Raw genomic sequence first — 18,286 nt, 5'->3', positions numbered from 1 at the left:
TTGAATACGGGTCGTAATCTGAAACCACAGAAAATTGATCAGGATCATTGGAGTGGTTCCTGTGACAACTTTCCGGTGATTAAGTTAGTATCATAATTGAGGTAGGTAATAGGATATACGAATACGATGAAATGCTACAACTTTAGGGAATGAATTATGAACAATCCACAAGTATATTGCATGTAGAATGACGTATAATTTATACATGTACAATTTTGGTACAAGGTTTTTACATAACAAAGTCGAAGTTAGAACCTAGTACTTTTAAAGTACTTGTGAAATATTTCTTCTTCTGCACAATGGCTAAGAAATATTTGGTAAACCTCGATCAATAGTTTAGGGAATCGGGTTGAAAAATAAGAGTAAAATCCTTCGGGAAGCGGACCTAATATTGCTTGAATTTCTTTTGAGAGTTCCCGGTAATGATTCAACTTATTTCTTATGACGCGTAACAAATCACGTACACTGTCAAACTTGTAACGTCTGTAGCGGCCGATGTCATTTATAAACGCAACATCCATCTTTTCATCCCACTTGCCACCTAGAGCAGCTCTTCCCCTATTTTCTAATGCCTCCAGTAGCTGAGATCCGTTCTCCCGGTCCTCCAGTTCGACCCGATCGCTAGCATCTCGAAGGAACGATAGCCGCATCTCGGAGTCCCAAAACAAAGGATGATGTATAACTTCTATTGCCTTTGGCCTATGACAAACAAATAAAAACAGAGATAAGTGTGCTTAGTTATGGAGAAGGATACCGACACAGACATCTCCTCAGGTTTGAGTATTAGAAAAATATCTCTCGTTTTTTCAAAAAGGGCGCTGGTAACTGTGGAGCCCCTAGGTATCTGATTTTTAGGAAGGAGCCCGTAGTGTAAAGCATGATGGTAGACAATGCAGTAAAATTTTCAAAACCGAAGGCTTTTCTGTGATATGCCCAAACCTTATGGAATGAAAGTGTACATGGTTACAAACAGAACAGCTTCGAATAAATGTAGTAAATTAATATCATGCTTGTGGCATAGGTGTCTTTAAGTCATTACCTCAAGTCTGGGTTGGGGTCTAGAAGTCGAGAGACGAGATGCGTGGCTTCCGGGATATTATCTATTAAGAAGAGGTCTTTCCGGTCATTAACAATGTTCACATCACGTTCGAGACTTTCGCCAAACGGGTGTTTGCCTCCGGTCATGCAGAAAAAGAGAATGCAGCCTAAACTGAATAAATCCACAGCACGTGTTTGCCGTTCGTTACGCAATTGTTCTGGGGCTTGCCACCCTGAGCTACCAGATCCTACTCATACATAAAAGGAATTGGGAAAATGAAATCAGTCATCCATGTTCCATATGGGAATAGTGTGTTTTTTACTTGAAGAGGAAAGCTGAAATCGCGAATACCACTCACCAGTAGCATGCTTGGTTAACGATGACATATCCCCATCTAAGTGCTTGCTGATACCCATATCTGAAATCTTTGCAGATATTGTTCGATCTGTAATTACAAGAACGTTTTGAGGCTTTAAGTCACGATGTATAATTCCCAGTTCATGCAGATGGGCAAGTCCGCATACGATGTCCCTGCAGTTGACAAAATAGTGTAAGATATTCGAATTCCTTCAGCTAACTATTTCATGGGTTGATAAAAGAGAGGATGGGAATACAAATTGGCAGGTCAGATATAAATGCTGAAAGCTAGCAAGTCAAGAACATCCTTTTACGAATAGTGAAACTAATGTAATCAATCATGGACTGCCATCAAAGAGCGTGTAAAAAATATGCATAATTAATCTAATGCCAAATGCTATTACCATCACAAGGGAGATTAGAACCAATGTGTCTGTATCTTCCTTTCATGTCTCCTATCATAACGTAGAACAATATTAACGTTTACTGTTTACTTCCATTCTGATTTCTGTTCAATCCCAGAAGGACTGACTAACTCATGGTGCCTACCTTAAGTGCATAAGAATCTTTTCTGTCATTTAAATCACAACACCACACAGCAGCACCAGATATGGCTTTCCATATTGAGTAATATACTTCAAAAGGTAATAGGTTGATGGAAAGCAGCATGGGAAAAAAACAATCACACATGGACCTTGTTAGAGGAAAGGTTTAATAATTAAGGATATTGAACTCGAGCATACCTCATTAATTTTAACAACAATGCAGACGGATATCCATTAACCTTCCACAAGTCAAGCTCCTTGTTACTTCCAAGAGTCGTCAATAATTGCATATTAAAATGAATGAGAGTGGGAGATTCTTGATCATGGTCCCTGGTATGTATTAGATTCTGAGAAGTGCAGAATGAGATCAACTCGTGTAAGCTACAAGTACAGCGCTCCAGACAGAGATAGATAAAATCCTGATCATATTCCACTCCATACCATCGGACAATGTTTGGATGCTGATCAGATGCAATAAGATTTTGGATCTCTTTCACAGCTACATTATGATGGGTCCGGACTAGACGTTTGACAGCCACCGAACGGCCATCATAATTTCCTTCAAGTACAATTGTTCCGTTGCTTCCTTTTGCGATTTCTTTGTTAGTGACTATCAGCTTGCCAATCTTGCGCCCTTCTGTACAATTGATAATTCCATCAGAAGGGTTCAGTGGCAACAATCTGAAAGTTGTCTCAGCATCTCTAGTTCCCTCTGAGACTCTAACCGCGTCATTTTGAGAATAATCCTCGTGACTTTTCCGAACAACAATACTATGTTTATTTACTACTGATTTTCGACCTTTTCTCCTTTTCGGTGTTATATTCTGCAATTTGGTGTCTTCAGAATGCTTGTATAACTTAACCTGTCGCCTAGCAACTGCACCTCTAACACAGAAAATAAAAGCCATGGTTATTGGCACCAAGGCGGAACATAGCACAGAGAGCCAGAAATGAGGTTTTAGACTATCAGATTCCACATGGCTACTGATCTGAGGAGCAGCATTGCCAGGAAGACTCCTAATAGTAGATTCCACATGATCAGATGTGGGAAGAGCGAGTATTATTTCTTTCCCATCGCTGTTGAGAGGAGATAATAAGTTGTACAGGGGCTCTACAGCATGTTGATCAGAAGCAGGCAAAGAGAGAAATTGGCTTCCCGCAAGAGCATCTTGCAGCCCATTAGCTATAAGAAGAGGTTCCAAAGAACTACGATCACGGATGCGGTAGACAACAGGTCTTTTCTGACAATGCATCGGCAACTTCATATCAAGATCTTGTCCTGGTTGAAACCTGTTATTGAGTGGAAATCCACCCAAAAAATTTTCAATCCCATCACACTGAAAGGAAGCTTCAATATCAGCAAACATTAGATACCATAAAACTTTTCCTGTCTTCACGCTGGTATACTTCAAAGCGTAGTCAGTTCTTGTAACATAGAGTGGTTTCTCGACAGCCTCTGTATCCATAGGAGTAGGAGGTAGCCATTGTTTGATGTCGGTCCTAGTTAAACTAGAATTTTCTTCATCACCCTGCTCTCCAACTGACTGAAGGTTATCAGATCTAAAAGTTCGGACAACCTTTCCAGTTTTAGCATCAACAAGGAATACAGCACTTTTCTTTGATCCTAACATAACCCCACCACCAGCTGATACAAATGGAGTCCGCTTTACAAATTCTTCAGCAGTTAGCGGGAGCTTCTGAAATGAAAACATGAATTTCGGAAATCAGTGTGAAATACAAAGAAGTGGGAAGACTTTTATTTAGGACACGTGTGCGGCACTAAAATCGAAGTATACAGTCTAGAATAACACATTCACATGTTTGTCGTAAAAAGAACATATTACAAGGAAAAGCTGTAAAGGGAAGATAAGTTGAACTTGACAAGTTGAAAGGGTAACTAGGCAGGGTATTAAAGTCACTTCAGAGAAGCATATACCAGAGGATATCTGCATGTAACAGTACAAACTCTGATCTCAGATCATACCACTTTTGTTAGGCCAGTTCCGTGCATGTAGAGTTCCCAGTCTTCTCCGCAATCTATATAAAAGTTATCGCCATCAGCAGAGGCATTGAGCTTTTCACCGTCACCATTAGGGACTTGTTGATATGAGGAATAAATTGACGGTCCGGATGAGAAAGACCAGAGGACTTTTCCTGAGCCAATCTCCACCAAATACACTGTTCCATCTGGAGCAGCCACTATTGCTGTATCATGTTTACTGAGTTTAAGCCACCCATAAAATAGCAATCAATGAAAATGAACATTAAGTATATGTAAATGAAGAGAATACGTGATTACAATACATCTAGGAACTGAATGAACTAATTTTTCCGCAACAGCAAAAAGAATTGCAACTAAACGAAGTAAAGAATTTATCCCAGCACTCCAGAAGACAATCCTCCTCCCCCCAAACCCACATAACCCCCTTATCCAGCCCCACATAAGTAAAGAGATTGAAACATAAAAGTTCAGACCACTCGTGGAAATCTCCACATACTTTACATAATTCTATTTTTCTTGGATCTACTACTAAAGTTCTGTTTCCTAGTCAATAACTTAACAGTTTCTCATCAATGATTAAATCGGCTTTCCTCTGCTCGGTCTAAGTTTAGCATAACTAAAATCAGAAAGTCCTAATTGCCAAGGGACATCAATATTTCAACACATACTCAGTTTGCAGCGCAAGATAGTGATCTTTTTTCCCCAATGTTCAAGCAGGACTCCATTTCTTAATGTATAGCAGCAGAGAATCACCAACACACCACATCAAGGCCCAAGAACTGATTCAGCAATAAGAAGACAACACTTGTTTAATTTTCATGATTCTTTTACCTAAAAATCAAATTTCTCCTATAAATATAAACAAATCAGTGAACCCATCTCAAGACCCTAAGCTCTTCAAATGACCAATCATGATTCATTTCTTAACTTATCCAGCACAAAATCACTTAGAGACCTACAAAATGCCGACGGTTCACAAATTTAAACGATAATCTGTATTAATTCTAGTTCTAAACTATGAAGAGATAGCTTTCCAGCCAACAGCCGATCCAGCCAAAAACCGTATCATTTTTTCCATTTTCACGATTCTTTCCTCAAAATGAAATCTTTCACAAAAATATTAACAAAAGCAAACCAATTCACCGAAACCCCACAAACAATCGACCCCAAAGCTTTTCAAAACCCCAGAAATCCAACCAGTTAACAATTAAAACTACATAAACCCTAATTAAGCCTGATATTACTTACCGTGTCAATGACAATGGCGGATTTTCGGGGCCCGGATCCGGGTCGGCGCTATTTGAGCTGGATGGAGCCCCAAACACTACAGCTAATATCAAGATGAGAAAGAACAACAGAGGGATCAATAATCCTCTCATTTCTCGGAGATGTTAATTGATGTTAATAAATAATCATGAATCTTGGAAACAAGCGATTAACTGTAGTGTAATTATAAGATTTTTCCCTTTTTCCTTTGTGGGGTTTTCGATTCATAAGGAGGAAGGAAGACAAATGAGCTAAATCTCCGTATTCCAGACTTTTATTTAGGATTTCTCATAAATTGCAGAGGCGTCGCAGGGTACAGTGTTTTCCATTAGGGTGTGTTTGGCACGGTCTTGTTTGCATTATCAATTTTCAAGTATTTTCAAGTGAATTTTCATTTTTGTATTGAGTTTATGCAATATATATATATATATATATAATGATTTTTTTTTAAATTTATTATCAAATTCCTCAAATACAGGCGCAATCAAACACGGTATAAAATTGAAAATGAAAACAAACAAGTAAATATGTGGATTTTGATGAACTGTTGGGAATGTGTGTGTTTGAATTTAATACGACAGTTATTAAGATAATTTCAAGTACACGATTAATAAGATATTAAATTTTATTTAAAAAATATAAGTTTTTTTAAGTATTTAGATAAAATAAGATGACGGGTCTTTCAAAATATTACTAATGACAAATTTTATAATTAATTCATAAATTTTTTGAAGAAGAGTTTATAAAGTACCTAATCTCTTATTTTATATTTTCTAAATATTTTATAATATATTTAAAAAAATTATAAACACTGTCTAAGTTTGTGATTTATGAGAATTGAGTGACTTTTATTAATGGAACTGGAGTCGATTTTGAACAGTTCAGTTCTTTTTCCAATTCTATGAAAAAAAATATATATATTTCTTAAAATATAAATATTTTTTTTTCCTTCCAAAAATTGACCCCACGCAATATTTAGGTGGAAGTTGTAAACATATAAGTTTTTGTGATTACATATTATTTTAAAAAATAGTGTCTCATATTATTTTAATGAAGATAAATTTTGAAATAAAATAAAATTCTATTTTTTAAATTAAAAAAAAATGAGAATGAGAATGATAAATATTTAGTTATACATGACTTTTTCTAATTTCTCAAATTTCAAAAAACATCATATATAATAATAATTTTATTATTAATGATGTGGTAGGATTTACGCATCGAAATAAAGGTGGTGGGGTTAACAAATAAATAAAATATTTTCTAAAAATAAATAAATAAAATATATATGATGTGAGTAAGTGTCCCATATTGATTGTATTTGAGAATTTTAAGTGACTTATAAGTTCCAAAACCTATTCTCTCTAGCAAAATGCTTTTTTCAAAACAAATATGTGAATCAAAGCGGACAAAATCTCACATAATAATGAGATACACCTTGTGCAACGGGCACCGATCAATATGAATTTTATTTATTTTGTTTAAATAATACTACCATCATCACATTACAAAAAGTCCATTTTGCAAAAAAATGAAAAATACTTTGCTTAAAAGGTAATGGTTATGAGTTTGTGAGACAGGACAAACTCATCACTCGTGCCAAACACAGCTTTATGGGTACAGGGTGTGCTTGCATCCTAAGGAAACAGCTTTTCAATTCCGAAACACCTTCATCCAAAACGAACGCGATTTTCGATGTCACCGGAGCAAAATGCAGAGGAGCGCACGGGAGAGAAAGCGCCTTCGGGGTTATCCAAGAGTATGGCCAATGAGAGCTTGCCATACAAACAAAAAATTCTTATCTAAATTAAATTTATTTCGAATTAAATCAATTATAGAATAAGTGTGATACATTTATAAATTATTTTTCTTAAACTGTGCACTAATTACATAATAAATGTATTGTACTTATCATATAATTACTTCACGCCCAATGTTTTATACTTATGTGCCTCTATTTATAATTGAATTTATTACAATATTATGAATTTTAATCAGATCGGTCAAATTCTTACAACTATTTAAAGGGTCATTAGTTTTCTTCGTTTGGTACATTTGAGAGTGAATTTTATGTTGATAGTTTACGAGTTTTGAGAAACACTTGATACTCTCCACAAGTATTTTTAAAGTTTCGGCAACGTGACTGTACACTGGTTCCTAGTCTCCTCATGGATGAGATACTATTGAAAACTAATGAGGTTTTATTCTATAGTTATAATTATACAAATATTTGCATCCATTTCGAAACCTCGGTGTCAATGTTATTTTCTACAAGAGATATTTATGTAAATTTTTGTTTCTCAAAACAATTAATTTAAATTATGTTTGCCTAATTAGATCCAATAAAAAATTGAAATTGCAATAAGTAATTATGAGATGCTTCATTGATTAATAATAATTTTTCAAAACCATTTTCGGGAGTTTGGAGTTGATTTAAAAAAATAAGAATACAATTAAAATTACTTATTTATCATTCAGTACAACAAAAAATAAAAATAAATAAGAAAAAGAAATCAGATTCAGAGCCAGGAAGGGAAGAATTGGGCATCATGACCATCCTCATACGACGTCGTTCTGAGAACATGCCTTGCACAAGAAACAATGCACTCTCTCTTGCACTCCCCCTCCGTGAAAATCTTGATCTGCATGCACTCCACGTAGCACTCCGTCATGCAATGCCCCTTCCCGCTTCTATCCGCCGCGACCGCCACAGCCACCAGAAGTGCCGCCACAATAAGTACCCCATTTCTTGCCATATCGTATGTATTGATGATGAGAAATTTGATGTGTATTTGGGTTTGGGTTTGGGTTTGTATATATAGTGTTTGGGGAGGCGTAATTAGCTGTTGGAGGAGTCGCGTCTTTTGGTAATAGAATTTAACCTTCTGTTTGTCTATGGATATATATATGTGCATGCCAAGGGACGTCCTCCCACCCCTTTTCAAATTAATTAAAAAAAAATCAATTGTTGGATTGTTAATCCCACCTGTTGAGATGGTGTTGGGCTAGCCTGGAATTACACCCCCTCAACTATGCCAACCGATTTACTGATTTGCCGCAACCCATCAAAACCGACATCTCTGTCCAACTCGCTGTCGGAATTTTGAAAACCTGATTGGGAATTGTACATATCCATATCCATACCCAAACTAAATTTGTTGAATACAAATTTTGTGTGCTTATGGGGCTAAGGCAAAATTTTCACTCCTATGAACATTGGTTGGTTGGGGCCGATTCGCCGTTTCCTTCTACCTTAATACTGTCCTGATACGAGGTACAATCCATCATAGGAATTTATGCAAGGATTCATAACTACTACAAACTACCAACAAATCTTCAGCCAGGAAACAAGAATGAGTAGCATGTACAGGAAGAAGAAAAGCAACAGATCACTAGAGCATATTCCTATGCTTGTGCAACAGGCAGAGTTATAGAAGAGCCACTTATATGCAAAAACATCTCAAGTTTACCAACTTACTACTTATCCGTCTTCAATCTACAAACTTCAGCATTGACCGACAATTAACCAATGAGAAGAAACTAGTGAAAAGAAGTTAAAATTCTCAGATCATAGACAATTAAGGTCTCAGAGAAAATGGCATTCTCAGAGGATAGTTTTCATCGGAATTATGCAACAAGTACATAAGAGGTCCAGTTGTAAATGACAAACACAGTCTAGACAACAGCTTCAATGTCGTCTGCGCTAACTGCTCCTTCGCTTGGGGGGTCTTCTGATCGCAACTGACTGGACACATTATCTATAGCAGCATTGAGTTGGTCAATCTTCTCAGCCAATTTCTTGCGCTGCTTCTGCTCATAGCGACGGAACACAGAAGAGTTAGAATGGGGGAGAATACACACGGGCCTCGAAAAGAATTGATTTTACATTAATCATGCAAAATTTGTTCGCGTTTACCAATTGATTCAGTCGAACGTGAAGAAGAACATCGATAGCTTTAGATTTCTTTTTCCTTATCGGATGGGGCAGCTTTAGCAATCTTTGCAAGATTTTTTATGTATATATAATTACAAGACTTTAACATGTTCCGGAAGAAGTAAATACTTGATACAACGGAAAGAAATTAGTAGCTGGTGAACTACACATTAGTGATGCATCAGATGGGAAAACTTCATTCATCCAAAAAGTAGATGTTCTTCTGCGACCATATTGATGAATTACAAGGATCTTAAATTTAGCTGAATTCTTGATTAGTTAACAATTCAGTAACAAGGAATCAACTAATTTTGCAAGCATTGTTACACAAAAAGACCCTCGAAATTTGACTAAGAACTTCAACTAGAATAAGGAGATTATAGAGGGTTTCATGTCAAAAATAAGGAAGATGCTTACCTCTAGAGCTTTTTCTTCATCGTAGATAAACTTGGGCAGCTTTTTCATCAAATCCTTTTTGTCGGTATCAGCTAAAGCTTTGCTGATCTGTGAGAAAAATGAAACCAGTCAAATGTCGATACATTATCTATATTAGCATCTACATTCAAAAGCAGTACGGCAAGCATGAGTTGTTCACAATGCAAAGTAATGCAACAAGAAATCACGATTACAAAGACTAAGACGAACATACATGGAACAGAGAGAACGAACAAATTTACTTAGTACTGGTTGATTAATACTACCTGAGGTGCATATACGCAACCAAGTGTCCCGACTATCAGTCCTCCTAGAATAAAGCCGCCAACAAAGATGCTAGCGCTGCTTGGTCTTCCACTGTCACTGCATCAAATACATAATGCCATGAGATATTTACATAATTTCTCTTGACATGCATTAAAATGATATGATAGAAGGCCACAACATTGCTTCATAACTAACTTTGTTTTCATTTAGCCCCAGTGCCATTCCATACTCATCTACAAAGAGTTCAATGAAACCCTTCATTATTCATTGACGAGGACTCATAAAGTGTGAAGTTGTATTTACAATATTCATGCTCTTGGGTCCACTGCATTAATAAAACTCTATGGTATAATTAAATAATTAAATATAATAAAGAAGAGAGCTTAACCATGTTGCATAAGTAATTTGAAAGATTGAATAATATATATATAATTCAACTATAGGACAAATTGCAATTACTGTTAACATATATGCACTAACTATGACTTATAGCTCATTTATTTATTTTCTTGAAAAGCAGTCTAAAGTAATTTGTGAAAAGAAAAGGGAGACAGAGTCCAACTCAAAATGATGAAAGAGGGGGAATTTTTTTTTTTTCATGCACCTACTCATATCTATGTGAAGGCAATACCTATAACTTGCTTGAACAACGAGTCCCTTTCTTTGGGTGGATGATTTCCTTTTGCAGTTAAAAGCAAACGCCAAGTTCGTGGGCCATACACATCGGTCTGCAGATTTCTCATAAAAACATAGCACAACGAACAAATTGAACCATACTTGTTAGAAATAAATTTCATTTTTTATGAAGTGCTGGAGCAGCATCAACGTAAATTATTTGATAATAGTAGTTAAATGGTTGGATCACTTAGGTGACAAGATTTTACAACCGTCAACATACAAATGTGAAAGAATTCTTTATCTTCTCAAGAAGCCATACTTGACAAAGAATGGGAGTGTCTTGGAGAGGCATTAGCAGGAAGGTTTGCAACAAATGAGTGCTCAACATAGTCAGAATAATATGCTAGTTTCAGCTTCATTCAATCGTAACAAATTAACATGAAAGATAGAGTAGTGCAATGTGAAGATATTAGATGTCTTGTTACAGAGAAATTTAATCAATTCAAAATAGAATAAACTTTTTCCACAACTTTATGATACTGCCAGATGCTCTCTGAAAATGCATACTACATTTTCCTGATCTATGTCCAAATCAAAGCATTTTTGAAACCCTTTAGCAACGTGTAGTTGTCATATTTCCAAGATAGTCCAAAATGATAATGAATTTGAGCTTTTGGTTCATGAAAATTTGAAATGTCTGCAGGAGAGCAAAGCAACCTTTCCGAACCTCCAGAATTGATGAAGACCTTTATGCAGTTCAACATCAGAAACACACAGAAACCCCAATGTTGGAAGCGATTTACTGAAATCACCCCCTCCCCGAAGGTGCAATTCCATCCACACATTGAAATAGGCAAACACAAGAACCACAAACGCACATTCACATTTAATCGATGGATGAGAACTAAACCTTTCCCTTTGATTCCTTCAGACAACAAAACAATAACAGAAAGAACAAGCGACCACATAGCAAAACACATGAATGGGCTCACAGGGCCAAATATATTCTAAAGTAACAAATAGATGCCTTGCAGCTACTCTATGGATCACTCGTATTATCGAAGAGCTGCTTATAAAACTTCTTATCTACGAGCTTCTCATAAAACATCTTATTTACGAGCTTCTCCCACAAGAAGAATAATCCAGACCCAGTACACTCCATAGATCTTAAAAACTAAGGCCAAAATGTATCCAACTCCACTAACTAGCTTTAGTTAATTCTTGGCCACCAGTCAAAGAATTTCAGAAAGTAATAGCATCTTAAGTTATCTTCATTCAACAGTCGGTTTTCAACTTATTTCAAACATCATTCTTAGAATAAGCTGTGTTACATTTGTTCAAATACTACCCTCTTCATACCTCTTCCACTATGGCTCTATCCCATTCCAACGAAGATATCATGTATAAATAAGGCATAAGTTAATTTCGCAACAATAATTGAGTTTCTAGTCCACAACCAGTTTACAAATTACAACATGGGAAAAGAAAAGCCAATCAATAAAACCCGCGAAATAATACAATCGGAATCAGAAAAACACCTAAAGCAAACTAGCTAGCTGGGAGCACCACTTAATTAGTCTGAACCAAAAACATTCTTAAGCCTCTTAATCATCCAACCACATCAAACACTTGTAATCCCAATTTAGTCAAATGCCTATATAACAAAAAAACAAAGGTCACAGGAACCCAGAACCTGAAGGTTTGGATTCCTGAAAATACGTCGTTTAATCGGTTATATTAGAACCAATCAACAATGAGAAAAACAACAAATTTTGGATCAGAGATTTACCGGATGAGAAATGGAGGGAAGGGCATTGGGAAATCACAAAAGAATTGGATAGAGCTGTCATTCTGCAGAGATTTCAGAGAAAATGGAGTGTGTGTGTGTGAGGAAATCAAAGTTGAGAAGGAAAGAGAGGTGAAAAGGTTTTCTTCTTCGTGTCGATGAAACCGAAGATGGCTATCGGCGACGTGGCGTTCAGATATTATTATTAGGAAAAACTTAGGCGATTATTTCATCCTATTTATATTTAGGCACTGGTGGCCCTTTTTTTTTTAATTAGTTAAGTGAGTTTTTGCAGTGATACGAGCAAAACGTTGATCGATTGAATATGTTCAATTTGAAATTCCGGGTCTAACTTTTCACAAGTCTCGAAAATGGAATTTATAAAAAAACATGTTAGTATTTTGATATTTAAATTAGTATACGATTATAAAAATTAAAATTAGATTTGAAAAAACGAGATTTAGAGTAATAATTTAGTGTCACATAATTTGTACAACAGCGTTGCTATGCTTGTGAGTATTAAAAAGAAGTATTATACTTTAATGGGGGAGATGACTTTTTATATAGTCCCTTGCCCCCTGCCAAGTGAGAGAGTCCGATCCACTAAGAACTCGAAAAAGAGGCTGCTAGGAGATAGACTCCAACTGTTCAGGGGTAATTTTATTTTTCCTTCGGGTTCCATTCTTGGTTGTTAGGGGACTTATCCCCTGCGCGAGTAGCACTCTTTTCTTCAGATAAAGTCTTTTGCTTTCTTAGTAGACGATTGATTTGGCCATGAATTCTTTATTTTTTGGTGAATGTAAGTTTTCATTCATCTAAAAATATTTACAGTGTACACCGAACATATTCGGAGAGATACAAAAAATGCACGTTGTGGATTAAGGTACAATTAGATTGTGTGGGAAAAGTGTCAAAAGAAGCCTATACACTGTGATCTTGATAGAAACGATAAGACCCCCAAGACAAGATGTTGCGCCTTAAAAAATGACTTCGTTTCGGTACCTCCAAAGGTTGTAGACCGTGCATGCCAAAGAGTGGTGTCACGCTTTGTTCTGCACAGAGGAGCCAGTCTTTTCTTTCTTAAGCCACTTAACCGTGCTGTGGAGGATGGACATACTTCGGCTGATGCCAAATCATTGCCAGATGTGAGATTAAACGTAGTTGCTGAAGCGACGCTAAAAAAAAAAAAGTGTTCATCCGAACTGTTGGTATTAATGCACAAGGAACATGAGTTTTCCTAATGTAGGAACACAAATCGATCACATATGACGAGTCTACCCCATAGTCCAAGCCGCAATATGAATTCTCGTATATCTTTTGTGGCAGGGGGATTGCCGTTACTAGGCTTCCGCATATTTTCCTTTTTCCTGGGGCCTTCACAAGTCTTCTTGGAGCTTTCTTCATCCTATTTGGGCTTCCAAGGTATCTCTTGCAGGTTGGACCTCCTCCAAGCCCACAAGTAGACCCTTCTTACTTTTATGTGCTAATGGGATCTGTCTCACTTCTTGGACTTCATGTCTTGTTGGGCTTTACAAAGTTTAGGTGGCGTTTTACAAAGTTACTTCATTTGATCTACATAAATTTCTTGTTTATAGGAGTCGGATGAAATAATCGAGGGATGATTGAGCACGATCTTGATATTTTTTTCTCTTTTTTGTTCCAATGTCTTTTTATGATTTCTCAGGGTATAAATGTAGAATATTAATAATTGATATTGTATGTTTTTTACATTCTAAACAACATGATCTATATATTATAAGTTTGTCGATTTTGATTACTGGGTTTTATTCACATACGCAGACAGTAACAACTGATGTAACAAATTTTGTTTGAACTACTAATTGTAGAGAAAAAAACGAAAACAAAAGATGAGATAGCTCAAGACTTCAAGTAGGAGGGAGAGAAATTTATATTATTCTGAATAAGTTCTCCGACTTATTTTGGTTATATTTCCAATATATTTGAGCGTTACGACGTATTTGACCAAAAGTTTCCTTCAACAGAAGATATGTCGAGAATGGCTAAAAATGATATACACACTCACATGTATCACTCAATTAGACAAAAATTCCCCTAATCTTAGCTTTTTGCAGGCTGCAGGACATGTTTGTGGAGTACAATTTGCAGCTTCCATGAAAATCTCTTGTTTGCAATATTTTGTGTTGATCTCATTCTCACCTGCACAAAATTAATAAAAAAATTAGTATTTATGTTTATTAAGAAAACATTTACTGCAATATTAGTAATAAAATATTAAGTGCCAATCTCTATTTTCTTCCTCTTATCTAAATTTAATTAAAAAAAAGAACTTTAGTTTTCATCATATATTATCATATTATAGGAAAAAATACAAGCAACCCCCTTGAGATATTGTAAATGAGCAACTTACCCCCTTATGAAAAAATAAATAGTAATTTACCTCCCTGTATTTTTCAAAATACAACAATTTACCCCCCCTATGATTTTTAAAATGAAGCAATTTCATTTTATAAAGTATAAGGGGATAAATTGCTACATTTTTTTATAGGGGGGTAATGTGCTCATTTTCAATATCACAGGGGATAAATTGTTGTTCACCCTCATATTATATTTTCTTTAAAAATTTGTGAATTTGAAGCTTTTAATTTGGATTTGCGGGATATCTATATCTGTTATTAAAGTTGACCAACACCGACACATTGATAGACTTCGACTTCATACATAGTTATGTGGTCTCAATTTCGCCAACTAAGCTAGATATTATTTACTTATACATAGCTAGGTTTAATAAAGTTAATATAATCTTTTTCAGATAAAGGTAAGTTTTATTAAATTTAAAATCAGATGTTAAAAAATGAAGCATCCATCTACATACATCCGAGCAATCCTCCATAATCTATATACAAACCAGTTGTTCACAATGATGGCGGGAGATTTCTACTAATTCATCGTCCGCCAAATTAAAGCTTAAAAGATAATTTACTATACGTACGGCAACAATGTGTCACGACGGCCAGTGAAATAAAAAAGGGTTCGAAAATTCTACGAGTATTTATTCTTAGATACTCTTTTTTCCGTTGTTCCCATTTGTTTTATCAATATTCAATATATAAATGTAGATGTCTTGATTTCAAGTCCCACTTGCGGAAATATATGAATATTAATAATCGATACCGTATAATTTTTGCATTCTAAACACACATAATCTGTACATTAGAAGTTTATCGAATTTGATTACCGACTTTTACTCTCGTACTCGACAATAGCAAATGATGTAGCAAATTTTGTTCGAACTATAAATTGTACGAAAAAAAGAAAGAAAAACAAAAAAATGAGATAGTTCAAGACTTATATTTATTCTGGTTACATTTTCCGTTTATTTGAGCGTCGTTAATATATCTGACCAAAAGTTTTCTTCAGATATGAGGTGTGTCGAGAATGACTAACAACGATATAAACACTCGCACGTATCACTGAATTGACAATACGCAGATAAAAAATCTCCTAATTTGAGCTTTTTGCAGGCTTGGGGACATGTTTGTCGATCGCAATTTGCAGCTTCCATGAAAATTTCTTGTTTGCAGAATTTTGCCTTGCTCTCATTTTCACCTGCAACGCTATTAATAAAATTTAGTATGTAATATTAATAAAAAAATATTAAGTGCTGATCTCAATTTTTTTTTCAATATCACTAATGATATATATCTTAATACTTTTGGTTTTCTCTAAAAACTTATTAGTGACAAGAACTTTTTGATAAACATTTAATTTTTAAATTTTTAGGTGTTTTGATATTTAATTAGTATTATTTTATGAATACATATAATTTATTTAAATATATTTAAATAAAATAATAATTTAATTTAGGTAGTATTATATAATTTTATAATTAATTTTATTTATATTTATGTAAATATTTAAATTTGAAGAGTGAATTTGTATTGCGTTTTTAAATATAAAATTTTAGTTTAAAAAAGTTTATATACTTTTTTAGGTACTTTTATATTTAAATTTATATATTTCATAAATAAATATATTCAAATAAAATAATAATATAAATTAATTAATTAAAATATATTTAAATATGAAGGAAAGGGGCAAAATGAATATTATACACTCAAAGTATGCCGAAAAATGGAAAAAAATAAAGCCCACTAGCACAATAAGCAAGTGTCAGACACTCTCCGTTAGTTTTTAGTGCCTATAAAATTAACACGGTGGGATTTCACAAAAACACAGGGGAGTGTTATGTAATTTACGCTTTTTACTTTAAGTACTTTCATTCTCTTTTCTTATAACCAATACCGACACGTTGATAGGATTTGACCCTATGATCATGTAGTCATGAGGTCTCAACTTCGCCAACTAAATTAGATTATATTAATCTTTAAGTACTTTTATCTATACGTCGGGGGTATTAAGGTAAATTATAATTAAATTTGCAAGAGAAGATGAAGAAATGGATATAAAAAATCACCTTTGCATAGCAGAACTAAAAATAGAAGAACAAGAAGCCTGATTGAGCTCTTCATACTTTGATTGGTCTCTCTGTACAACTTCTGAAAATATGTAAAACTGCACATAATATATATAGGAAGAAGTTGATTTAATATATTGGTAAGCATTTAAGAATCAATTACAATAATATTATAGATTTTCTAATCATTGAAAAATTTATATTATTTGAAGCAAATATAATTACAGATTTTCTAAGGAAAAAAATAAAAATAAAAATAGAATATACTTAATTTTCATTAATATATAATCTTATTCCAAAGAAAGTTAATATAATTATTTTTCAGGTAAATGTAATTTTTATTAAATTTAAGATTGATGTTAAAAATTTAAGATGGGCTCCCGTTGCAATCACAAAATAATCATATTCATATAAATTGTAATTATAAAATATTGCAAAAGAAATTAAAAATATGATCTTTTAAGTCATTCTTAACTTTCTACGATACAAATTGGAGAAAATGAAATTATTTTGACTAAGAAAAATAAAATAAACTAGTTTCAAACACTCGGAATGATCGCCTCATCAAATAAGTTTTTCTTTGTGGCAGAAAAAAAAATGCCAAACACAGCCTTAGCCAAGCCAGTCATGGCTCGCGGCTCGGCTCGGCTGGTGCATGGCCGAGGGCCACCTTAGTGCCGCGCAGGCGCTGACTGTGTGCCTGTTGGCGCGCGGTTAGCATACAATCTTCACTCCCATTGGCTCGAGACCCGTGCCAAATTGGTGCATGGCCGAGGGCCACCTTAATGTCGTGCAGGCGCTGACTGTGTGTCTATTGGAGCGTGATTAGCGCACAATCATCGCTCCCATTGGCTCGAGACCCGTGCGAAGTTGGTGCATGGTCAGCACTGACTCAGCCTCCTCTCTCCAGCAAAGGCGAACGTTTTCGGACGAGATCGCGGGCCAAATTCCAAGGACAATGTATTTTTCGACAAAAATTTAAAAATTCATATCTCATTCATTTTAAATCTGTTTTCGATGATTCACACACTGTTTTGAACCTCTTTTCAAGCTCTACAAGATAGCACAAAAATATTTTGATAAAAACCATAGAAGCAGGTTCGATTGTTTGGTTGAAAAATAAATTTAAAATTAGAGTTTGATTTTACTCACAAACAACTCATCAAATTTTCAATACATTTGACATATTTAAATTACACCCCCCCTATTTATTATTATATTTTATGACGTTTAGATATATATGTTCTTATAATTGCAAACTTTTATAAATTTTTTTGATGTTGATGGACTATAATTCTTTTATGAAAAAAGTAATTTATTTAAAAAAAATTGATTTGACTTTCACATATTTGAAATGTTAATAGAATATAATTTTAATCATGACTAAATAATCTGTGCATAGCACGGGTCATACGCTGGTTCCCTAATAAATGAAAGAGTCCTTAATTAAATAATTAATCAAGTTCTTTTAAAAAAAATTCAATCATTTGCAATTCGATTTCCAGAAATCTAATTTTTCCAATTTGGAATAAAATTCCAATAAATGTTTCTGACATATATATATATATATATATGATTTGC

The 18,286-nt window shown here is 34.6% G+C and overlaps 2 protein-coding genes across 4 annotated transcripts; both read right to left on the bottom strand.

Moving 5' to 3' along the window:
• On the bottom strand, nucleotides 151-5,470 carry LOC105178475 (serine/threonine-protein kinase/endoribonuclease IRE1a). 3 transcript variants are annotated; one of them, XM_011101953.2, is made up of 6 exons: nucleotides 5,192-5,470; nucleotides 3,926-4,160; nucleotides 2,140-3,638; nucleotides 1,398-1,570; nucleotides 1,040-1,286; nucleotides 151-699 (listed from the first exon to the last, which is right to left on the bottom strand). In XM_011101953.2, exons 1-6 carry the CDS (start codon nucleotides 5,320-5,322, stop codon nucleotides 249-251), a joined length of 2,736 nt encoding a protein of 911 aa, XP_011100255.1. In that variant the 5' UTR covers nucleotides 5,323-5,470; the 3' UTR covers nucleotides 151-248. The 3 variants fall into 3 exon arrangements, with proteins under 3 accessions (XP_011100255.1, XP_020547506.1, XP_011100263.1); XM_020691847.1 differs by having other exon boundaries at nucleotides 3,926-4,146; nucleotides 5,192-5,330; XM_011101961.2 differs by lacking the exon at nucleotides 5,192-5,470 and having other exon boundaries at nucleotides 3,878-4,019.
• LOC105178466 lies at nucleotides 8,638-12,464 on the bottom strand. Its single transcript, XM_011101940.2, has 5 exons — nucleotides 12,253-12,464; nucleotides 10,477-10,573; nucleotides 9,845-9,941; nucleotides 9,561-9,647; nucleotides 8,638-9,019 (listed from the first exon to the last, which is right to left on the bottom strand). The coding sequence occupies exons 1-5, from the start codon at nucleotides 12,311-12,313 to the stop codon at nucleotides 8,885-8,887; spliced, it is 477 nt and encodes a 158-aa protein (XP_011100242.1). The 5' UTR covers nucleotides 12,314-12,464; the 3' UTR covers nucleotides 8,638-8,884.

Source organism: Sesamum indicum, linkage group LG2 (assembly GCF_000512975.1).
Source record: "Sesamum indicum cultivar Zhongzhi No. 13 linkage group LG2, S_indicum_v1.0, whole genome shotgun sequence".
NCBI classification, from domain to species: Eukaryota; Viridiplantae; Streptophyta; class Magnoliopsida; order Lamiales; family Pedaliaceae; genus Sesamum; species Sesamum indicum.
This window is presented reverse-complemented; position numbering and strand designations above follow the sequence as displayed.